This window comes from Pyxicephalus adspersus, chromosome Z (genome assembly GCF_032062135.1).
Source record: "Pyxicephalus adspersus chromosome Z, UCB_Pads_2.0, whole genome shotgun sequence".
NCBI classification, from domain to species: Eukaryota; Metazoa; Chordata; class Amphibia; order Anura; family Pyxicephalidae; genus Pyxicephalus; species Pyxicephalus adspersus.
Window position 1 is genome coordinate 50,691,342 of NC_092871.1, and position 26,038 is coordinate 50,717,379.

Sequence of the window (26,038 nt, forward strand, 5' to 3'; positions counted from 1 at the left end):
AGAACAGGGGTGTCAAACTCTGGCCTGCGGGCCAAATCTCGCCCACAAGGTTTTTTTCTTTGCCCCCCCATCTGAAAATGAATTGCATCTGGCTCGTCCACCACTATGTATTGCAGCGAGTGATGCGGCTACTACAATTCCCGGCATCACTCGCATCTATAGAGCAGCTCTCTGCCTATGCATATTCCTGCATTTGGCTGTTCTTTAGACACAAGTAATGCCGGGAATAGTAGTTTTGGCATCACTCGCATCTATAGAACAGTCTTTTGTTTAATATTATTAGTCACTTTCAGCGCTGGAAAGGGTTTATCCACAAGTATTGAAAAAAGAAGGTAAGGCTGGGGTTCAGCTCTAATTACCCCCATCACTTTGAAGGTCAGCCATAGTAGAAAGAAGAATAATTTGAATGGTAAAGTTGAAGCTGCTGAAGAATGCAGTGTGGAATAAGGGACAGAGGTGCTAGAGAAGACTTGAAAGACTTCAGGGGGCTGTCAGAGAAAATGGTGCAAATAAAAGGAAGGGGATGGAAGAACCAACGGAGAATAAGGTGTGGGTGGTATGGGTACATTATGCAGGGTATGTGGTGTGGATGATTGGAAATGGTAAATGAAGAGCTGTGACATAGTGAAGTTTGGAGTTGTGGCTGCCAAAAAGTCCCTGCAAATAATATATAGAGAACTGGTGAAATCTATACCAAAACATTGGGGACAGGTTACCATTGAAATTTTAATAAAAAGGCTACTAACAGGCTGCCCCTTGTCTCCCTTACTATTTGCTCTTAGTGTTGAGCCCCTGGCGGAGAGAATTAGATCCAACCCCAATATCCATGGTGTTACCGTAAAGGATACCTCCTACAAAATTTCATTATATGCAGATGATGTACTGCTTACATTGACATAACCCACCACCACCCTCCCAAATTTGTGGCCTGAATTTGGTGCCTTTAGTACTGTCTCAGGCTATAAGGTGAACTCCTCGAAATCCGAGGCCTTACCCTTATATATACCCCCCTCGCAACTCTCAGCGTTAAAAAATAGTTATTCTTTTACCTGGCAAGAGCGCTCCGTACACTATTTGGGCACCCAAATACCAGCTACATACACTCAGCTATATACTTGTAACTTCTCCCCGTTGTTCCAGGAACTAAATGCCTACTTGAATAAATGGAAGGGACACTCATTGTCGCTCTTGGGGAGAATTGCGTCAGTGAAGATGATGCTATTGCCCAAGCTCCTATATTTGTTTGAAACCCTCCCGGTTCGGGTCCCTCTCCCTACCTTGAAAAAGTTACAGGCTAGCATTTTGAAATGTATCTGGGCTCATAAATGTCATAGACTCTCCAAATCGGTGGTTTGTACACCTAAAGCACTCGGAGGTATGGGGGCTCCGGACCTGATAAAATACTATGTGGCGACGCATCTTTGCTACTTGCCCTCCTGGACTAGTTAGTCTCCCCCAGTGTATGTCGGAAGTTGAAGGAAGCTTGGATTTCCCCACTTCATCCTAATGTGATGCTTTGGAGCTCCTCCTGGTTAATGCCCGAGAGGGATTCGCTGTCCCCGATGGTTTTTATGAGGAATATCTGAAAAACATATAATTCTAAGTACGGTCTTTCCTCTCGTGGCTCTGTGCTTACATCTATCATACGAACCCCTCTGATACCTGACAGCTTAGCTAGAAATATGTGGCAGCCATGGCAAGACTGGGGGCTTTTTCATCTCCGAAATGTATTACATCCAGTGGAAAAAAGATTGCTTTCCTTTTCGGAGTTGCCGGAAAAATTTGATCTCCCTCAAACATCCTTTTTTGCTTACCTACAGATTAGACATTATATACTATCACTCCACTCTGTGCCCAGATTCACTGAAATAACTCCTTTTGAGAGAATTTGCATTGGAGGTCCATTTTCTAAGGGCCTCATTTCCTCCATTTATGGCCTTCTGCAGATATCGGCAAGGGAGGTATCTGGTAAATTTGTATACATGAGTACCTGGGAGAGTATTTTGGGGGGTGCCCTGGAGCAGCATTCGTGGTCCACACTGTGGGAAGCAGCAAATAAAAGCTCAATATGTACGCTTTATAAAGAAAATCTCTATAAGATTTTGTTCCGCTGGTATCATACGCCGGCGGTGATACACCGCCTGTTTCCGGAGGTAGATCCGGCGCTGCGGCTCCCATTATGGGACTCTGGAACATATTTTTTGGTCCTGTCCCACTATTCAGGGCTATTGGGGGAGAATCAATGCACTAATTGGGGACCTGACTCCACAACGATTTCCACTTGACCTGCTACACCACTTGCTGGGATTGCCCCTTATGGACCTCCCTAAGTCCGCCCATCAGCTTATTACACATATTTTAGTGGCTGCTCGTACTCTAATCTCCACCAAATGGAAATCCAGACTGCCCCCCTTTATGGAGGATTTGTATGCTGGTATTCAAGACATACGCCTGATGGAGTACCTCACTGCCCTCCTCCGAAACAGGGTTGTGAAATTTGAACATATATGGGAACCTTGGGATGCTTATCTTACCAGTCTACAGGTTTAATATGTCGCTGGTTCCAGACTCCACCGTGCTTCCTATTCACCTTTGTTTGTATCCCCCACTCCTTACAAAGAGATGCAGCGGAAGAGGAGCGGAGGGAAGGATGGAAGAGTCTGGCTGCAGCATTCATGATAGATTGTAGAGGAGAGAGTCGGGTTAGTGGAATACCAGAGAGGAGGATGTTACAGTAGTCCAGACCAGAGATAAGAGCATGTATAAGGAGTTTGGTGGTCTCAGGGAACAGGTAGAGGCGGATTTTGGAGATGTTGCGTAGGTGAAAGTGAGAGGACCTGGAAATGTTCTGAATATGGGGGGTAAATGAGAGGGCCGAGTCAAAGGTGACAGCAAGACAACCTGCCTGAGGAGAGAGCCTAACCTCTTTGTTTCCATATGACATTTTTTTATATTTAATGACAAGGAAAAACTTCCTCAATTTTTTTTAAGAAATTTCAAGTTTGGTCCTCATCTTGGTCTAAGTTTTTAGTTTCGTCCCTCTGTGTATTTGAGTTTGACACCCCTGGTCTGGAAAGTCTGACTTTCTTTTGACTAGTAGTTACTCAGGACTATGGCTCATGGTACTGCATTCCTGGCCTCTTTGAACACAATGCTTGGTGTCTCAGCAGCCAGTCACTAGTGCAGAGTTTCATCACACAAGGAGTGGGGTGCTTGCTCAACCCTGGGTAACTTTTCAACATTGTAGGTCTTTCTAGGCTACACCCAACATTTCTTGTTGGTGAGAATGCAAAGTACAGGTAAAAGGTGTAATACTATGATGAAGATTTAATTATTTATATTATTCACATATACCCAGACTATAGAACACAATATAGGTTCTTTTTCATGTCTTAGAGCTAACTGCAGGAACAATTCCTCCAGTGCTAGACCACCAGTAACTGTGGACAAAGTGGGTTCCTGTATGACAGCATCTGCATAGTCCTAGCAGAGTAGAAGGGTATTTTGTGAGTTCAAGCACTGCAAACTGTATACAGTTTATAGTAACAGTAGGCCCATCATACAGTTATGCCATATCTTTTCAAACCTCAAGTGTTCCTTTTTTATTAGTTTGCTAGTTGGGAGGTAAATGGACAATAAAGTACCGTATTTTTCGCTGTATAAGACGCTCCGGAATATAGGACGCACCCAATTTTAAAGGAGGAAAATCTAGAAAAAAAGTTTCTGAAAGATTATTCCCCTCAGTCTCAAGGAGAATTGTATTGGCTATTCATTGGTTGATATTTCTAATACATTCTTCATTATATTCAATATAAACACCAAGGCCCTCTAAATGTTTATTCAATATATCAATGTAATATTCATCAGGAATTATTATTATTAAACAGGATTTATATAGCGCCAACATATTACGCAGCGCTGTACATTAAATAGGGATTGCGGAATTCTTATTCCTTGCTAAGCAGGATGAGCTCTCCCGATTATTGGTGGGCAGAACGGCGCACATTGGTTGAAGAATGGGACTGGCTGGTAGGTGCATGATGGTAATGATATGGGGGATATTGATTGTTTATACTGGTTGTGCACCAATTGATTTTTGTATGGCTACCTTTACACAGCACAGATTAATAAAGCAGATCTACTAACTCTGAGGTGTCCACATCCCAGTTACATGTGGATAAAAGATGTACAAGTGCATGAGTTTAGGTATAACAAATAAGTGAGTAAAAAAACCCAACAGCTTTATTGAACAATGAAAAACCAAAATTCAGTACATATGTGTTAAACAAATAAAAGCCTCCAAAATGTATTAGGTTAGGAAATTAAAAATATGTTGGGACAATCGAAAATTGTTGTTTTGGTTCCAGTAGCCTCACATTTTTCTCATTTTGTTTCACAGTCTGCTTCTTTATAAGATACACTTATTAAGAGCTTTTACTGTAATTTGGTAAAAGAAGAAATGTATGTATGTATGTCTGTATGCATATAGAGAGACCATATCATTGTGATACCAATCAACATCAACATGTATTTAAGCACATAATAAAATATAAGAAATTTACATCCAGCTGATATTAATCATAAGATAAAATTCCACCACCACTAAGCCTGAACAGCGCAGAATATTAGGGGAGTATAAAACATTCAGTACCCAAAAGGTATGCCTAGTACACATATTTGTATTTATATTTATTTGTGTTTTTGTATTTATTGTAGTTATACACTGAATATATCTACTGGGTGTTCTATACAATTTTAATACAACAACACAGAAGTACAGCATATATCAGGGGTAGGGTTAGGGACTACTGTGAAAATAATGTGATAGAGATAGGGGGTGTTACCAGTTACAGAAGCAAACATCTAAAACTCTTGCCTGGCTGTAATCTTCCTCCCTATTCAAGAATATAACAAATTCCCAATACTTATCGCCATCATTTTCCATTTTAAAAAAATAAAATTTTCTGACTGTAATAAATACTAAATCATAAAATAAGCCTTTCCTGTTTTATTGTAAATTATGGTGGCATACTTAGGAAGTTTCAAACTGGGACATTTATGCCTCTTGTACACAATCTGTGTGTTTCTCTCTCTTGATACTAATTATATGAAGCAAATGTTCCTATTTTGATACACTCAGTCTATTTGGCATCTCTGCAGAGACAGCAACCTCTAGATGGCTTCCCGTTGGGGATAAACTGTGCTTTGTTACTCTCAAAGGGGTCATCCATTTATTCATCTATCTTTATGCTGTCCCATGTTGCTTGTATATTTTCCAAAATTTCCTGAAAACTTTCCTAAGTTTCGAGGGTCGAGCTGGTGTGGGACTTGTTTTTAGGGGAAAGGTGCTGGGCACAGTTTATCAGAGGCAGGACTTTGCACTTGTTGGGTTGAGGTCTTCATACCCTCTGATATAACTGCCCTAAAAAATAACCTACTGGGATCACTTTACTAGTTTATTGATTTCTAAAATTCACTCTCTTTGGCTTGGTAAGTCTGGATGCCCTCTTCATTCTACTAATTCATTCTACAGAGCTTTAATAATATAAAACCTTTAAACATGCTATCCCAAAATTTACCACAACTACCATCATTTAAACAAAAAATCATGTTTAGCTTAGCTTAATTTGCTCTTAATGTGGAGGCTTAACATTTTGATCTGCTTTAAATTAGACAGGCATTATAATAGATGAATAGAGGCATTAAAGGCATCATCAACCTAGCTTTCAACTGTAGGAAAATCCTATGGCACTCTAGTATTAGGTCACATGATCTATGGGCTTTGACATCCATGCTCAGGCCCAGTGGCTAATGCATCATTGAAGTTCCTTCGCTCCTTCCCTGGCAGGTGCAAAAATATTAAGAGGAGCTTCACTAGCACAGAGGAAAGTTAGACAGTCCCAGAGGAGGAAGGTTTCAGGAAGGGAATGGCAGTGCTATGTTATTGACTGTCCTGAAGTAGGCATATTTTCAAGCTCAAAAGCACATTGCAGGTGAATAAAAAATAATGTATGGAAAAACACTGCAAACAAACATTTTAAATACTTGATTTTTATGTTCTTTCATCTGTAACTTAAGTTTTTTTTATTTTGTGGGTCTGTCCTATTCCCCCCCACCTCCTGTTTCAGTGACCATTGTAAAATTTTGGATTCCGCCTCACCTTCTTCCCCAGTGACCACTGTAAACTATTGGATTTCTCATGACTTTTTGTCCTGTTGCCAATGGCTGCATGGACAAACAGAAGTGATAAATGTGCCCATCAGGGATACAGACAGCATAGACACATGATAGTGATGGTAAAGTTTTACAGGTACGCTTTAATGCCTTTCTAACATCTAAATGTGCATCTACATTTGACATGAAGATTCACCCTAACATCAGTATACAGTAGGGCCAAAAAATGTAAAAACATTTCAACATAAAAAATATCTGCATAAGTGCTTTTATTACTTAATTTGTAAGGACAAAAAAGGATAGTTGTACATACGTACATACATACATACATACATACATGACTATGTATACATTTTGTTCCCCTCTGTATGCTCTGCAAACCAAGCTGTTTCTAATCTTGCCATGGTGTTTTGCAACAGAGACAAAATGTGATGTAAGTGAGGCTGCTATGGTACCCCAGGGGAAGTACGTAGATTTAGTGTGTCTAACAACATGCATATACATGAAGCGCTGCAGCTGAGGCCTATCACGAGGCTTGTCCCCAGGGACAGGAGAGCACTGGGAATCCTAGACGTGCTAATCTCTTCATAACATCAACTTAGTCATGTCCGTCGCAAGGTGACTCAGACCTCAATGCTTTTTCTATCATCCTGAATGTGTCGTGTTACCTATGAGCTGGCAGAGAGAAATCAGAGTCATCTTAGGAAGTATGATTAGACAAAGTAGCAGAAATAACTTCAGATATAGTAGGGGATCAGAATGAACCTAGTATCAGATTTATTTTTCATGTTTAAACTGTATTCCAGCTCTACTTTTTAGTTTTGGACAGCTGAAATTGCATAGTCTGATTTTCCTGCGCAGTCAGCGTTTTATCATGTGCATTAGAAACTGCAGCAATTTAGATAAAGCCTGCCTTATTTCCTAGCTGATGCACATCCAATAAAAAGTTTTTTAAACTTGCCAAATTGATTACTGTTACCAGACACAAAATCATTAGCTAGGTGTGCCAGATGATCATTATATGTTTATGGTGATCACAAGCCCAGGTGTTTTTTTTCAGAAATTCAGCAAGAAGGGGATTTATATCACAAATCATTTACAAAGTGGATCACATGAGAGCTTTTCATACCAACAGTTTTACTGGCTACCCCGTCAAAGAAGAAGGTTTTGTATCTGATGACATGATAGATAGATATCATAATGGCTGAGTGGGATGCCTTGCATCTGATGTGTGTAAGAGAAACTTTGTCTCTGTTGACAAAGGTTGTATGTTCTCCCATGCTTGTACCTTTGTTGTAATACAGCAAAATTGGGTGTATGTGTATGATTATGGTAGGTATTTAGTGTAATAGTGAGGTAGTGCTAGACCCTGTCAGTGATGAGGGGACTTTTTAGCCATCGAATCAGTATAGGAACCTCTAATTGTGGCTTTTCCTAAAGCATGTAAAGGATGTTCCTGAGGTGCAGTCTGTGTCCTAATAGGATCACAGTGGTATAGCTATAGATCACCAAAATGTGTCAGACATGTGTGAAAACATATTAAAGTGATTGTTTTTTTTAACATGCCGGAGTAATCATGACTTTTTGTTCATGGACAGCACTCCTCACCCACCCCCACAACCTTATTGTGGTTGGGACATTATGTTGTGTGCTCCATTATGAGATCCAAACTATTTAAAATGGCTTGTCTGTTCACAGTTATCTACTGGGATGAATATATGCATTCAACAAATTAGTGCCACAAATTTGCCCCAATTCTCTGTTTAGCAACAATAACGTGTCTTATCTAGTGTTAGACTCTAAATAATTACTATTATTAGAATTGAACATGTTTGGGAGTTTGAAATGCTCATTTGGTTCCCTTTACTTCTGGTACCTATAATAAGGTCAGGTGGAGAAACCCTCAATGGTAGTGGGGTAGCAGGTATTCAGTGTTAGAGCTATATCCAAATTATATAAAATGTAAAGGTCTGAATTCCTATTAAGAAATAAACACATTAGGGTAAAGATTTATAGACCTTGGAAAAACTCCCCCAAACCTTTTTAGTTTCCCTAAAAAAAACTCTACTATAGTCTCTTGTGCTATCCTCCTTGTGTATCTTTCTTTTCCTACTTGTGTTTAATGCAGTGTTATATGTGTTCTGCTAGTGTTTTCTGCAGTCCAATTTGTGCTTCATGCAGTTCCCATTTCTCATAAACTTCCTCATAAAGTTCCTGTTTAATGCAGTCCTTTATCTTAGGAAGCTACTACTTGTGTCCCATGAAGCTCCTACTATTTATTGCAGGTTGTCTTTGTCTCATGTAGTTCCAAGTAGTGTCCCTTGCATTCCTACTTGTGACTGATGCACTTCTACTCATTTTTCATGTACTGCAACTTGTGTGTCTTGCAGTCCTAATCATGTGTCATTCATTCCTACTCATGCAGTCTTGCTTATGTAGTACTGCTGTACTCATGTCTCATGCAGCTCCTATAAATGCACCACCAACTAATTATACCACCAACAACAAATATCCTCTTGTATTAAAAGAGGAGTAGACTGCAGAGATGGAGACATAATCCTGCCCTTGTACAAAGCATTGGTCAGACCACATCTGGAATATGCAGTCCAGTCCGGGATTCTTCACAGTAAGCTCTGTGAAAATGTGGAATCGGCTTCCTCAGGAAGTAGTTTTAGAAACTACTACAGATTGTTTAAGAAAAAGCTGGATGATTTTTAGATAGCACGGATAATAATTGGATATTAAGGCTTTAAAGTAAAGATAGCAAGGATAGTAAAGATTGCCTTCTTCTGTTGATCCAGGGAACATTCGATTGCCTCACGGAATCAGGATTTTTTACCCTTTGTTGGAGCAAATTGTACCAGGGTTTTTTTTGCCTTCTTCTGGTTCAATTATGTCCATAGGGATTTTATCTGGGATATGTTTATTTCACTAGTGGATGAACATGTAGGACTAACTATGTAACTAATATTAAAATATATACTATTCTATAGGTAAAAAAGAAAGCACATACGTTTTCAAGGGGGTCAATATTTCCTAAAGATTAATTTGCTGAAACCAACCACCTGCCTTTCTCTGTTCCCACATCAATCACTGCAACGTATGAAGCATAAATTTATTTATTAAAATGCACCTTGCATTGTCTATAAGAACAAGAACATGACTGCCTTCTGTATTAATTCTTGCAAAGCTAATCTAGGTAATTGCCTATTCGATTGGTCTCTCTGAGAAATGGCAGCCAGGAATCTGGTTGAGCACAGCACAGGAAGGATTTAAAGCATTCTCCTTGAAGGCTGAGGAGAACCTGATAGTTAGAAGTAACCTTGAAGGTCAATATTGTTATATCGTAACAAGACCTTTTGTTTTGCAATACATCAGTGCAACACAGAGCCAATTAAGTGGTCTGAAGATCAGCGCACCCACCTGTCTGTCTGTATTTTTGATGTTACCATCTCATATAGGCCTTATTTTGCAGATTTAATAAAGGTTATTTAGGAGGCTTAGAATTCTAAAAAAACGACTAAACAAATTCTAAACAAAAACGAAATTATTTATCCAAAAGTTTATGGGCCAATGTTCCACTTAGCCCATAAACTTAATAAAACATAATTAACTTTATCTCAAAGTGTAACCAATACCATGTCAACCCAAGCTTTTTAATTTCATTTTTTATTTATCTAACATTAGTAAGATTGGTGGCAGAGGCCAGTGGGGGTTCATAACCATGTTGTTTGTCTTGAGAGGTGTCTTGCACAAGTTGTAGTGATTGTCTGTACCCTGGACAATTGGTCACTATATACTGATATATTTTAACTGCTTACATGGTACCATATTTCCCCAACTGTCATTTTTTGTATTTGAACTTTTGTTGTCTTTGAATATTAACCTATGCAGTAAAAATCATATGTATTCTGTTATTCTACCATTTAACCCAGAAGCTGCAAATAATGTCCCTGGCAAACTTCATTTATTACCAGTACAAGCCCTTATTCTATTTATTACTTCTACATCAACTGTTGCTGTCTGTATTTTTTCATTCAATTTCATTGGTTTTGGAAATTGTAGCAGGTAATAAACATTAAATTAAATCATTTGACCTGTCTTTCTTAAAAAGTAGTTGTGCAGCTGTAATGAATCATTGACTTCATTAGTCAAGCTTTTGACCTACAATAGGTACACTAATCCATTCTGACTTAATTTTGACTTGGCTGTCTGCATGATTGTTCTGGGTCAGTGATTCATAAAGTACTGAGTATTAAACTCCTTTACTCCTTTTCTTCCTACTGATACTATATCCAAGAAAAGTTTCCTATGTGTACCTTGATGACACTTCCTGACATTTTGCCAAATGTACTGTCCAGGTAGACTACATCAGTGGCTAGTAAAGACCAAAAACAATACAAAAGTTTAGGAGGCACTTCAATTTCAATTTTAAGCTTTAATATCCAGGACAGGACATTTTTCAATGTACAATGACCCTAGTAAGACCATTTACATCAAAAATAACTCAAGTATGAGGTCCCAGACAAAAAATTGCAAGGAATGCAAAAAAAAAAAAAAAGCTTGCTTTGCGATAGTTCATAACCTATTTTGCACTCATACCATATATTCAATGCATTTTGGGAACCAAAAATTGTTTCCTGGCCCCCAAAATGAATTTATTGTATATGGTATGGTTTATAATAAATGTGAACTTCCTCACAAAGGATAATGAAGCATATTCATCAGGTCAGCAATAGGTCCTAGAGAGAAAAGTGAAACTAGATCAGTGAAGAACATAAAGTCATCTCGGGGATCTTGTGTTTTCTCAAGAAATGAAGACCTTTCAGATTTTCAAAATTAAAAATGAAGATGTGTTCACTTTAATCCTCTCATTTGTTACTTTTGATTTCTGAAATCCACTGATTTAAACACAGACATTGCTGGAGGATATCTTTTTGCTCTCCGTGATGGATTGATTTAATATTGTGACTATTCCATGAAGCATTCTCTTTTTTTAGCCTTCCATCTAAATCTTCCTTAAGCACTTCAGCAAAGATCACTGGGAAACTAGAAAACTAATTGTACTGGGCCACCCCTGCAGCTTAATCACTATTAATATTATTATTATTTTTTTAAGGGTACAAAGACTATGTATCTATGTTAAGTAGGTAACTGCACTTATACACAAGGGCCAAGATGCTTGTGTCATTTCATACAAAAGGTCTGCACCCCTTTTGCAGTGCTGCATGGAGGTTGTGTGTCATGCATCTTTGTAACAATGCAGCTATATGAGTCTGCCAGCTAATTGAAAACAATACATTTGGGAGAAAAGCTGGTATTGTGATGAGTAAGTACTATACAGTTGCTCCAAGTTTTGATTGGAAGATAGCTGAAAATGTTCCAATGCTTTAACTTTTGCTGTGTAAATAGAACCTGGTAGCTTTAAAATGAACCAATGCTTTACTAATTCAAATTAAACAAAAGGTTTACTTAACTGACATTTTACTCACCTTTTATGCTCTCCTGAAACTCTGTATTTCTGCACAAAGAATGCCATACTTCCAGATACAAAGGACTTCCTCGATGTGACAGCATTTTCTTGTTGATTGGCTGAACAAGAACCCATATGAGGGTGACCAGAGAGTCCCCAGTCTACTATAAGCTTAGACTTCCTCTCCTCTGTTCAAGCACTTTAGCAGAATATGTGTTGCTGAAAGGGGGCAGTTAAGTGAACCTGTTGCTTTGTATAGATAAAGCATCAAATCACATTTATGGTTTGTTACATTATATGTGGGTTATTTGTAAAATTGGTGTTCAGTACTAGTAAACTCTTCTTTTTTTCTAGGATACTGGCAACAGCTGGCACAGACTTTGATCTGCGAACATTGAGAGCAGTGAGAGTTTTGAGACCCCTGAAACTTGTCTCTGGAATCCCGAGTAAGTGATGCTGCATTCTTCTCAATACTGTATAATAGAATTAAAAAAGCCACCATCACAAACATTTATTTAAAAATGCAAGATAAAGGGCTTTTTATATTACTACGTGATGACCAGGATGCCAGATGGATGCTGAGTGTTATTTGCAATTACAAATCCCCATCATCCCCTTTGAGGTATACAGTCCAACTTCAGGTGCCCAGCTGTATCCACAGTCCCCAGGAGCTAAAACCCTATGGCAGATATTTTGTCAGGTTTGTGATGACCAGCTGTATCTATGCTTGCTGATACCTTTATCCCTGTGGCACAAATACTATAACTCTCCGGGCCTCATCATCTCATGGTAGATGTACTGTCTATTTAAAGGTGTATGGCTGTATTCACAGTTCTAAACTTACCCATCCTTGTCACCCCTGGGCAGATATACTTGTCCAGGCAATTGAGGTTTGTTTTGTAAGCTAAGGACACATAGAGCAACTATATTACATAATCAATAATATGAACACTCGAGCAAAACAATAGTCATCACAGTAACTTGATAATATTTAGAACTACTCATAAAACCTTGCAGGTAACAACACAACATGCAAATTTAGATAGAAAGGAAGGCCAAGGTTTTATTTACATTTTACATGAGGCAAAGCAACAGAAGAATACCGGTGATTTTATTAACTTTATGGTTACCAAAAATGCCATTCACTGGAGTCATGTGTGCAGAAACCAAACAAGTGTATATTTTGCCAGAACTTTGTTATCAATTTGGACAAAGTAGGTAAGGGTTATCCCACTGTGAAGTTTTTCTATTGCTGTTTGTATTTCCATTGACCATTGCAACCGAGAAAGTAGATGATGAGCTTTCTAAATTTGAACTGTTTCTGAAATGAGATGTTAGGCATTTGTTATGGTGGTGGCTTTCAATATGAACACACAAAGTATACTGACCTAGTGTGAGTCAAAAAAAAAAAAAGAAGATAATTTTTTTTTAAATAACTTAAAATGAAATGCATTTCTTTGTAAGGAGAAAGTTTGTGTATGTCAGCAGTCTACACAAAATGAACCTGAAAGTATGGGCTCAAGCTTATGGTTGTTTTTTTCAAATGCTGTATTTGCTATTAAAACACATATATATTGAATAGCTATTCACACACAAATGCACGTTTCAGTAACAAAACACATAATTTGACAATGAAAGTTTGTATAACCTGCTGCGCCTGCAGTTCAAATGCACCTCCGTAAAACATGCTGCATCCAAAGAAATGCAGTGCAATGCAAAACAGGCCAAAGCAGGTCATAAGCAGCTTCTGCACGGCTATATCTGTGTTAGGGACACAATGGGGCTGTTTTCATCTACCATCAGACTTTACTTTGTGTGCTTGTTGTCTGTTTATATTATTTTAGCTTAGGGCCACCCCTGCTATAATAATCTTCAAGACCTGGGTACCTTATTCTTAATATAAGCCACGTGTAACTCTGTTCTCAGTTTATTGCTTATTGGGGCTACTCTATCTGCACAACTTTAGGCAGTTTTTTCTCAAGTGGGATGCAGGGAAAATACTCTCTCCAAATTATAAACCACCTGATTTAATGAATAACTGTACTAAGTACATTATTCCATTGCCATAAATTACATTGCCACTGGTCCCACTGTGTAACCAGTTAAGCGGCATGCTCACTGGTGATCCCAACATCATGTCACTCCCTATCACTCTGTAAGCCCTTTAAAGTATCACTCCTATTGCTGTATTTTACATCTATAACGAAAAATGTATGTAAAAACAAAGAAATTTTGTATTGTTCTAGTATACAGTCATCTACAAAATTTTACACTGTCCCACATAACTGGAATCTTATGTTTTAGCTTGGTATATTTTATAAAAAATATTAAATGTCCTGAGATAAAGTGAATGGTTGTAATTAGGAACATTGGTACTTTTACAGTGAGAGAAAGAAGTATTTGATCCCCTGCTGATTTTGTATGTTTGCTCCCTGACAAAGAAATGACTGGTCTATAATTGTAATGGTAGGTTTATTGTAGCTGTGACAGACAGAATAACAACAAAAGAACCCTCAAAAACCCAGTGCTCAAAAGTCAGAGCTTGATGTGCATTGTAATGAGTGAAATTAGTATTTGATCCGCTATCAACCAGCAAGATTTCAGGCTCCCAGGTGTCTTACCAGTATGCAGGTAATGAGCTGAGATTAGGAGCACCCTCTGTAAGGGAGTGCTCCTAATCCAAGCTTGTTACAGTACCTGTATAAAAGACACCTGTCCACAGAAGAACTCAATCAATCAGATTGCAAACTAGCCACCATGGCCAAGACCAAAGAGTTGTCTAAGGATGTCAGGGACTATCAGGGGATTATAGACCTACACAAGGCTGGACTGGGCTACAAGACTATTGCCAAGCAGCTTGGTGAGAAGGTGACAACAGCTGGCGCGATAACTCACAAATGAAAGAAACACAAAATACCTGTCAATCTTCCCGGTCTGGGGCTCCATGCAAGATCTTCCCTCATGGAGTTGCAATGATTATGAGAACGGTGACGAAGCAGCCTAAAACTACACGTGGGAAACTTGTCAATGATCTCAGGGCAGCTAAGATCATATTCACAAAGAAAACAATTGGTAACACACTGCGCCGTGAAGGCCTGAAATCTTGCAGAGCCCGCAAGGTCCCCCTGCTCACAACAGCACATGTACAGGCCCGTCTACAATTTTCCAATGAACATCTGAATGATCCAGAGGAGAACTGGGTGAAAGTGTTGTGGTCAGATGAGACCAAAATTGAGCTCTTTGGCATCAACTCAATTCGCTGTGTTTGGAGGAGGAGGAATGCTGCCTATGACCCCAAGAACATCACCTCCACCATCAAAATGGAGGTGGACACATTATTACAGGACACCTTCACCGTATCAAAGGGACAATGGACGGGGCCATGTACCGTCAAATCTTGGGTGAGCACCTCCTTCCCTCAGCTAGGGCATTGAAAATGGGTCGTGAATGGGTATTCCAGCACAACAATGACCCAAAACTCATGGCCAAGGCAACAAAGGAGTGGGTCAAGAAGAAGCACATGAAGGTTCTGGAGTGGCCTATCCAGTCTCCAGACCTTAATCCCATAGAAAATCTGTGGAGGGAGCTGAAGGATCGCGTTGCCAGACATCAACCTCAAAACCTTACTGACTTGGAGAGGATCTGCAAAGAGGAGTGGGACAAAATCCTTCCTGAGATGTGTGCAAACCTGGTGGGCAACTACAAGAAACATCTGACCTCTGTGATTGCCAACAAGGGGGTTGCCACCAAGTACTAAGTCATCTTTTGCAAAGGGATTAAATACTTTTTTCACTCATTACAATACACATCAAGCTCTGACTTTTGAGCACTGGCTTATAGACTGGTCATTTCTATGTCAGTGGGCAAACCTACAAATTCAGCAAGGGATCAAATACTTCTTTCCATCACTGTATGCAAGAGCCCCAAGAAACAGGTTTTAGCATCCTTTCATAAGTAAACTGCTGATGCTGTGTGTGTAGTCCAGTATTAACTTTTGTGTTGTGTCTATGCAGGCCTCCAGGTGGTGTTAAAATCGATCATGAAGGCAATGGTTCCTCTGCTGCAGATTGGATTGCTGCTGTTCTTTGCTATTGTCATGTTTGCCATCATTGGACTGGAATTCTACATGGGGAAATTTCACAAAACATGTTTCTCTCTTGAAACAGGTGAGGGGCAGTTGTTTGGTGGTTGAAGGAAACATCTACATGAACACATGTACATGACACTGTTTATCATAGTACATTAACGCACACCCGTTGACTAATAAAATATATGTTGTTTAGTCTATTTTCCTAATGATAATTGTTTTCAAGTCTGTGCTTCACAAAAATATTCCCTGTCCTCCATGGTCAGGTGTTCCACCTCTGGCTACATTTGTGTTATTTACATTTTTATTAGCCAGTCTCTGGTACAAATTTAACCTACAGCAAGCAACAACTTTGTCCCCCTGATAGCAGAACAAATTCAAAATTTTTCACTCTCCCACCATTCTGGTCAGGCCTAGAAAATATCAAGTACTTCCAGGTATAAGCATGTGACTCATTCTGTGTGAGGGCACTGAGCCCATCAGGGCATCAGGTCATAATCCCTTGGTCTTCCTGTGACTCATGGGTTCCGCGGGGTTCAAATTTCACTTCCAGTGGTGTATGTGCTGCTGGGGAGGGGACATTATTGTGAACCTTTTAAAAGAACATTGTCAGATGGTCAAATGCTTTTCATTGCACAATAAATATGTCCAGTATATATTTCCTGACACTTCCTGTCTGGCAAAAAGTGAGAGGAAAGCTCCTCATTGAGGGTACAGAAAGTAAAGAAAACTTTGACAAGAGCTATAATTTACTCATCCTCTATCCAAAAGGAAATAAAGAAAAAATATTGCAATTCTTATGTATCACTTTAATTTCATTTACCAATGTCTCTGCTTATTGTTATCATTGATGAGACAAGTTTGTCTTCTTGTTATTATTATTACGTTTGTTACTATTGGCTTTATTGTTGTTATTGTCTTGTTCTTTTTGGAAAAACAAAAAATTTTAATAAAAACATTGAAATACAAAAGGAAATAAAGATGAAGTTAGAAGTTAGGAATATCGAATGCAAATTTACAACAGGCCTTGATCTTCACTTACTCACTGAAAAATGGCATAGTCATTTTTTTTGCAAAGCAGAAATATTACAACAGTATTCTCCCAAACTGGCAACCATTCTTCTGCCTCATTATAATTACAGCTCATATCTGAACCTCTTGTGTCTTAATGGAAATCTCAATGACGGCTCTGTTGCCGCTGATGGCAGCTTCTTTCATTGCCCCTTTGTCTAATATTTCAAGCTTTGAAAGTAGAGAATGACCTCCAGGAAATGAGAGAAGCTATCTCTGAGAAGCTGGCCCTGCTGTTGCCAGCGCAAGTTTTCAGATCAAGCGAGCTTAGAGCTCGGTGTCAGGCCAAGTTAATAACTTTTTTTTTGCTGTACTGCATATGTGAGTGAGCTGAGTTTTACCTTTAGAAATGAGAATAATTTGAGATAATCCGCTGATGCTTTCTCCCCATGATTCTTCTAATGTTATGGCGGAATCTTTGCCAAGGCTTAAACGGATTATCCCCCATGTTTCTCTTTGCTCCACTTTTTCCACTATAAACTATATTTTATACCAGCAAAGTTATTGTCATTTTTTTCTCTTCTCAAGGACAAAGAGGCCTCTGTTTAATGGTTTATTTACAAGCATGCTACTTTGGACTGAACTGCAGTTTGTGAAAAGAATGAGCATAAATGCTGTGTAGTCCTAGTCATGATTAAACTTTCATAAAAATGTATCCTTAGTTACTATGATTTGCAGATTCACCTAGGAAAGGTTTATATTTGCCCTTATTTTAAACAGGAAATTGCTGTTCCATTCATTGTCCATACTTCTGTTAAAAGCTGTCTGCCTTCTTCCTGAGTATTTCTAAAGGGCCATCCACATTTCCTTCTAGGGGATTCTGTTTTTTGGGATGTTTGTTCTGCAAGTTTTTACTGTTTTTTGTTTGTTTGTTTGTTTTTAAGAAGAAGGTAACAGATTTATCTCAAGCATACAAAAATGAGCACCTGACATTCCGGAAGATCTTGCTTTTGGAGTATTAAAATCAAAACAGAAAACAAGGGGCTGACTTCAGGCCTCTCTTGGATCTGAATATCACATTTGGAGGGATCCTAAAACAAGGATTGTGTTAATTGATATTTTTCCATCATCCCACCTGTCAAAGTTGTAGATGTCTGTAAATAAAATGCCAAGCTATTCTATATATACATAGATTTTTACATATTACATTTTATTTTAGGTGAGCCCACTGGTGATTACCCCTGTGGAGAGGAGCCCCCAGCTAGAACATGTGATAATGAGACTTCAGTGTGTCGCTTATATTGGAAGGGGCCAAATTTTGGTATTACCAACTTTGACAACATTTTGTTTGCGGTCTTGACGGTATTCCAGTGCATCACCATGGAAGGCTGGACTGATATTCTGTACAATGTAAGTTGCAAAACATCCACAGTCTGTTATAATAATACTTATCATTGTAGATTTGTACCCTAACAGTGTGACATTTAGTTTGCTAGTTATAAGTTTTCCTTATAATACTGTTTTCATCTATTTTTTTTTATATAATTTTTGCAATTTAGCACTGCTGATATCATGCAACCACTTTCACACACTGCTTGTCTACATGGCTTCAGTTACACCTCAGTGCTCTCCATCTATTTCTACATAGTGACCATGGTAGACTATGCCTACACAATATGTGTTTTGGCACAGCTGAGCACAGTTGGGGGACAGTGGGCATCTCATAACTGGAAGTGTCTGAATGAGAATCCTGATGGCAGGATCACCAGGAAAATTGAAAAAAAGCTGCAGATTAAATTATTGAAAATGGCCTTACATTAACATGCTAAAGCATATATGGGATTTGGTAATTAGCTTTATCTACTTTTTTTTTTTTATGTGGAAACTGAAAGAAAATAATATTTAGTGTCTTTTTGCTATGGACATTTGTAGTGTCATCATCCCAAAATGGTTGTAGAAGCATATAAGCCTAGTAAGGGATTTAAAAAGCAAGCCAAAATATTTCAACGTTATCACTTCACTGAAGAAAAATAAACCACAAGTGACATGGATTTTAAATGACTTCTAATTTGTTTGAGAGTGGCTGGCCTGGCAATTTCAGGCCAAGAGCTGTCAGTTTGATGCCAAAAAAATTTCCAGTAACCCCAAAATAATATTATAATCTACTGTAACTCTTAAAACAGTTTGTGTCAAATTGCATGCATCTACATTTAGAAAAAGATTTAACAATATAGAACTGCAATAAAGGTGTTCCAATCTTTGTCCTATAAAACTATATAAACTGCTGTTTTCCAATAATATTTTCTTTGCAGACAGTACAATATGTGTCTGTATCTCAAAATTTCTGCCAAGTGTATGCACTTGACAGCTCATAAAGGGAGCACTGTGAAACTTAGAGCTAAGTTTAAAAAGACCCTTTATTTTAACTCTGTCCCCACTGTTGGTATCCCAATTTTTGTTTGCCTCTGAAACAGAAAATTAGGGTAAAATATTAAAATTGTCACCAGAACAAAAGGTGAAGGTCAGTCACCGACTTGGGTGTTAAAGGAACACGGACATCTTTGTTACAAAATCTACCAGTCAAAAGAAAGGGACCTTTTAGGCTTCTCAGGGAAAAAAGAATTGCTTTTGATATGTGCTTACATTGCAGAGCTGGTCATGCTTTGTTTACAAAAAAGCAAAATGCAACACGGCAAAGACACCAATAATTGTGTAAGTAAACAGGGCTCTGTATGGTCTAATTCAGACTCAGCAAAGCACAAACCCCACCTAGACAGAGGCAGCATGGCCTGGGACAAACTGTACCAGAAAGCGGTTGAGGGATGAATATTGCTGTAAAGTTATTTAGGACATCTTTGGGGAGAGTATGATTTATAAAAATACAGTTAAAAATTGGGGTTTTAAATGGAGTTTCCTTTAAAAATATAAAAAGTTGGCCTTTAGTACATTTTTACAAATTTTTTCTGTCCTGCATTTTCTATTTAGTGGCATTCTTTGATGACTTAGAAAGCTCTTGGCATTTTGGGGGGTGCTGTGTTTATTACTAGAGGGTGTGGGGGACTTATTATTTATTTATAGAAACAGTCAAAAAATAGTGAATAGTACTACAGATTCAAGCAGAATATTACATATACTGAAAAAAATATTTATTCTTGGAGGGTGCAGTCCACACTGCTGTGGGTGAGAACTGCATACCACAGAGTGTGAATCAACTTCAGCAAAAATCTTTTTTTCCTGAATTGTACTCATCATACTTTGGTGTTGTGCTGTATTGCTTGTTGTGTACCTCAAATACCAACACTTCAAGTGCCTGTGTTTTGCACAGCTGTCATCTCCTTCCCACTTACACTGGCCTGACTCACATATATACTAGCACATATATCTTTACACACTTACCACACACTTACAAACTCACACAAAATACATACATTCATACACATATACACACAATAAACACATTCATACTAGGTATACACACATTAAACACATACACACTAACCACACCTCCCCCAGACACTCTGCATTTTTCCTCTCTCTCTTTCCCAGACAGTTCGAACAACCCTTTGAATATCCTGGATTGGGTGGCTCCCATAGTGTAACAAAGCTTTTGGCTATGGTAGTAAACAAGGTATGACATACAGAACTCTTGTTGCTCAAAAGAAACATGTCAGGCATCTACAGCACTTTAGAACTGCACGATATCTTTGAACGATCTTATAGCACCGATCCTGTACATACAGATAACGACACGATCATTCAACGATATTGTACACACGATAGATGCGATCCTTTGAACGATACAGGAAGTGACGTGCACCAGAGGAAGTGAATAGTGTGTACGAACGATCAGGTCAAACGAACGACCACACTGTTCCTTTGTCCCTCTGTGCAATATGCTCTTCAAAGTGTTCTCAAGGAAGAAGAAAGCAGCTCTTGCTTTGATATGTCTGCTTGGTGCTGAAGAGGAGGACGTTGAGAAGAAGCGGCGAATGTGGTGTAAGGATTGGTTGTTGGAGCGAGACAACATTTCACATGAGAATCTGCTACGGGAACTGCGCCACTCATTCCCAGATGACTACAAGAATTATCTTCGTATGTCAGATCTCTGTTTCCAGCAATTACTTTCAGCAGTTAGACTTTTCTGCAGAAACAAGATACCTTCATGAGGAAGTCCATTACACCTGAGCAGAGGTTGATCGCCACATAACTATTTTAACAATATTAACAACAATATAAAACCAATTAACATTTGTGACACACTCCCACTATAAATCAGTGAAATGGAGGCTTTCATTGCCAAAACTGTACTGATTTGGTGTACTGGAGGAAGGGTGTGATGATGCTCATATTGGTGCCGTGGAGTTTGTACAGGTGAAGGGTGAGGCTGCGGGTATGGATAGGGGTAGAAATAGGTAGGGTATTGTGGGTTTAGTTGGTTCATCATCCCTTTGTTCACCAAATCTGTCATGATAATCTCCACAGCACCTGCTTGTTCTGGGCTCATCTGCCGCAGTTTTGACATATATAGAAGCCAAAGCCATCCAAATGATCCTCTTTTTCATTTAATATGGACATGGCTTTCTTGAAAGCTTCCTTTTTTCCAGCTCCTGATGTTTTCTTTTCTGACCCCTTTTTTGGTTGGAACTCATGGGAGTGGATGTTGTGGCAGCAGGTGAGCTCTCTGCAGGTTCACTACAGGAGGAGGTCTGCAAGAAAAAGGGCGTAGAACTGCGCTGGAACAAACAGGATTAAGTACTGCGCTGGAACAGGGTGTAGAACTGCGCTGGAACAAAAAGGATGAAGTACTGTGCTGGAACAAACAGGATGAAGTACTGTGCTGGAACAGGATGAAGAACTTACCAATTTACTATTACCAATAAAGGGGACCTGTCTTTTGAATGATAAAGAATAATGACAGGTCATATTTATTATTGATATGACAGGTCCTCTCTCTCTCTCTCTCTCTCTCTCTATATATATATATATATATATATATATATATATATATACATATATACATACACACACACACTCATAAACACAATACAGCCGGTAAAGAACGTTCGTTCATCGCGCATGCTCGGAACATGCACGATCACTGAACGACCGTACACACGATAGATGGTGAACGATCGTCGTCCAATTGGATCCGCCGGGCTGGTCGTTCATTTCCAACGACTATCCTCGTTCGTCGGCGTTGTTGGTCACTTTTTTTAAGAACGATTTTTGGTCAATCGGTCGTTCGTCGTTCATTTCCAACAACAATATTTGGACGTGTGTACGCAGCTTTAGGCACCCTGTGCATCAAGCTGCTAAAAAGTGTGCTTGCAGAATTTTTGGAGATACTATAGCTCACCAAAGAATCCCCTCAGTGCTGCCTCTGGTGACAAAGCAGGCATATGTTACAACAGTAATGTTGTAAAAGTTATGTATTCCCTGACAGTGGTGAGACTCCCTGCCCACATAGACTATTTCTTGACACATACAGTATATCTGGGACACTCTGTCCTCCCCAGAATAAGATCATTCAATTGAATGAGAAACTGATGGAAAGATTCAAATATAAATATGTCTGTTAGCTGTAAGTGAAGGGGAGCAGGGGGAAGGAACACTTTTTTATTTGAAACCAAAATCCAGTGCTGCAAACAGGGTTTTTATTACAAATAGAAAAACACATAAATTTGAATGCCTAATGGTCAAGTATGTACACACTCAATGAAATTTGAAACTCAAGCCACACTATACTGGAGAATTGAAAATGGGTTACATGGCTTACATTTGAAGACAAAATTTCTTTAAAAAAAACATATTTCAAAAATTTTAAATGCAGGAAAAAGGTATGCACTCCTGTTCGCTGTTGTCTATGTTCCCAAAGAGAAGATTTCTTCTTAGTTCTTGTTCTGGTGAGCACACAAAAACAAATAGATCATCTTATCCTTAAGCTACGTACACACTTCCAATTATTATCGTTGGAAAACGAACGACGAACGATCCTGCACGATATCTACGAACGATCGTACAGCACCGATCCTGCACATAGAGATAACGACACGATCGTTCGTAGATATTGTACACACAATAGATACGATCGTTTGAGCGATAGAGAAACTATGTGCACGACAGGAAAGTGAACGAACGTTCGTTCATTACGCATGCTCAGACCATGGACGATCAACGAACGACCGTACACACGAACGATGTTCAACGACCGTCGTCCGATCCGCCGGTCCGGTCGTTCGTTTCCAGCGACTTTCCTCGTTCGTCGGCGTCGTTGGTTACTTTTTTACGAACGATTTTTTGCCCAATCGATCGTTCGTCGTTCGTTTTGAACGATAAAAATTGGAAGTGTGTACGCACCTTAACAATTTACAAACAATAATAAAACCAAACAAAACAGCAGGATTTTAAGATAAGGGGTTGACATTGTGGAGGTTTGGTGCATTGGTGCTGACATAAATAAGCTTCTGTAGGAAAAGTCAGCGCTTTCATACACAAGGCTCATAGTGACTAATGCGAGTTGACGGTATAATAAAAAAAACATTGTGTTGCCAGCTGAACCGGTTTGGTAAAACTGTTCCAAAGCATTTATTCCCATACGTGAAGGATTGTCATTCAACTTTAGCTACAGTATTAGGAAAATATAGAGGCTGCCATAGTTGGCTGGTATATTCTAAAATGCTTGTTGCCTGGGGTAATGCTCAGTCAATTAACTCTGTATTTTCCAAGCTGCTGATTCAAAACAGATGGAAAGAATAAAATCTGACTTCAGTCCACATTACTGAATGACATCATTGGATCAGGTCAGTGAATGTGTAGGTACTGAAACCAGATATTCAGCATAGTAGCCAGGCAATTAGCATTTTTAGGAGATCACCAATATCATCCCTGTATTTCTCTCAAGAAAGCTTTATTTTAAAGGATAATTTTCAGAATTTTCTGAATTGTCACCCAAACATAATAAACTTCGTTTCAACTCATCCTAGGACCAGTGGGTACTTGCTATTTCCTGTATTTATGGCATGGCATGCTTATGGGTTTATAATGTATTTAAGATCTATATCTGGACTATACAAAGTCAACAATCAACAAGGGTGGTGGGGGGTGGTGGAGTGTCAGTTCTTTAGCACAGACTGTCACTTATACATTGCCTTGCAGAACTTATTTTTTCCATTTTGCTGAGGAAATCAGTCTCCGTGAATCAGCAAGCTTTAGCAAATGTTCAATTATCCCAAATCAGAAGTCAGCTTTTGTTCCAGAAGAAGCAACCAACTTATTTTTAGTGTATCAAGCTGGAAAGAGGAGGCAAGTAGTCTTACCCCACACTGTGGCTCCTTGAAATAAGGTAACATCATTTACAGCAGTCTTCTCCCCAGCCCCTTTTAGCTGGGCGCACCACCCGGCACTTTTCAGTAACCACCTGGCTGTGTTTCTGTGGCTACTGAAGAGTTGGGTCACAATACAGGGGATGCCACCCGCCTACAATTTTTTCCCACCGGCTCAAAAAAATTCCTGGGTTGAGCACTGATTTACGGGAAAGACCCTTCTCTTCCAAAAACTTCATTATACTTTAATATTTCACTCTGTCCCCAGAGCTTAATTATGGAGATTTCTTCTACCAGGCAGGCTTGTATTTTGCTATAATTGTCCAGTAATGGTTTAATGATATATTTGATATTTACTGATTCATGTAGCCTTGCATGTTTCTTGTGGTCAAGAGACAGATTTTTTTTCTTTCCAATTAATCTCTTCCTTTTGTTCCAGCCCAGTCGGATGTAGTCATTTTGCTGGAGTGAGAGCTTTTTGCTTTCAGCCTGGCAGTAACCTCCCCTTCCATATGATAAACATGATGATAGATGTTCCCAGAGTCTGTCACTTCCGAATGGCGGGCCATCCTTCACTGGTCATTTGTTATCCTATTGATTTTTTTTTTACCTCTTCAATAGTGCTGAAGAAATGAGATGAGAAAAAAGGGGAAATGTGTTTCCTTTAGAGTGGTTAGCATTAAAGGTTTGGAGGCATCAGTGGATGCCGTGTCATCTTTGTTCTACTTCTCATGGTCATGACATCCTTTTTAGCCCAAACCAACTAATTTGGTTGTTGGCTAGCTGAATCACATACTAGCCTAGGATTTATATTGCTAAGATATCAAAATACCTTTTGCCACTATTACTGAGCTAAATGATGGGATGTGCCACAAACCCCTCACACGATAATTAGAAATAATTCTCTTAAGAAAGGTTTACTCAGATGACAAAATATTTGGCAAGCCAGTCAGAATGGAACTGCACCAAGTGAGCTGTCAGAGGGTAATGATTAGTATTTGGATGTATACAACAGTGCTATCCTTTTGACACTTCTGGTATATTCTATTAAATCATGGGGGTTGATGACTTTTGCCAAAGATATAAACAATCTGGGTAATTAGATGTCAGGAGGGTGTTTAGGCAGAGCCATTGCTTGGCCATCTCTACCTGACTGTCACTCACCCAAGGACACAACATGGGATCAATACTGAAGTAGTAGTTCTTGATCAGGCACTGGGTCCAAAATCCGTCCTAAATCCTAAAGGCTGTGTTCATGGAAAGTTATATTACAGTATTTTTGGTGCCTGGTGGCTATGTTCTGGATATGTTTGGGATACTCCCAACACCAAAAGCTCTCTGCCATGACTTCTGGTCCTGTTTATGTCCAGCTCCTCGTTACATTATTTATGATGGAAAATAAATAGAAAATCCACTAGAGATGTGGGAAAACCCAAATAATGTTCACAGCAATTGTGCAGACCTAAGTACTCTGCATGCAGCTCCCACCAATTAGGTCCTTGAGATACAGAAAGTGCCAGGTGGTTTAACTCTCCATCCACCAAACAAACAGTTTAAAGTAATTCTTTACCATAAAGCTTTTTTTTTAAATGTTCAGTATATGTTCTAAATGTACACTGAAGCAAAGGTGGAATGGTTGCCATTGCAATCAAATCTTAATTTTGTGTGCAAATGATGTGAACAGTTTAACTCTCTGTTTAACTGTCTTTAACAGTTTGACCCTCTCCAGTCTGGTTTTAGAGCTGCCCACTCCACTGAAACAGCCCTTACTAAAGTGACCAATGACCTCATCAGAGCTAAGTCTCAAGGCAACTTTTCTCAGCTCCTTCTCCTTGATCTTTCCTCCGCTTTTGACACTGTCGATCACCCTCTTCTAATACAAATCATGCGCTCCATTGGTATCTGTGACACTGCTCTCTCTTGGTTTGCTTCTTATCTGTCTGACCGCTCCTTTCAAGTTTCTTTCAATGG

At 39.1% G+C, this 26,038-nt stretch overlaps 1 protein-coding gene across 1 annotated transcript in view; it reads left to right on the plus strand.

Annotated features, from left to right (window-relative positions):
* The window catches only part of CACNA1B (calcium voltage-gated channel subunit alpha1 B), a 221,519-nt gene that overhangs the window by 66,033 nt on the left and 129,448 nt on the right, over positions 1 to 26,038 (plus strand). The window contains 3 exon segments of the mRNA XM_072431529.1: positions 12,002 to 12,093; positions 15,661 to 15,813; positions 17,965 to 18,155. Coding sequence (XP_072287630.1) covers positions 12,002 to 12,093; positions 15,661 to 15,813; positions 17,965 to 18,155 — 436 coding nt within the window.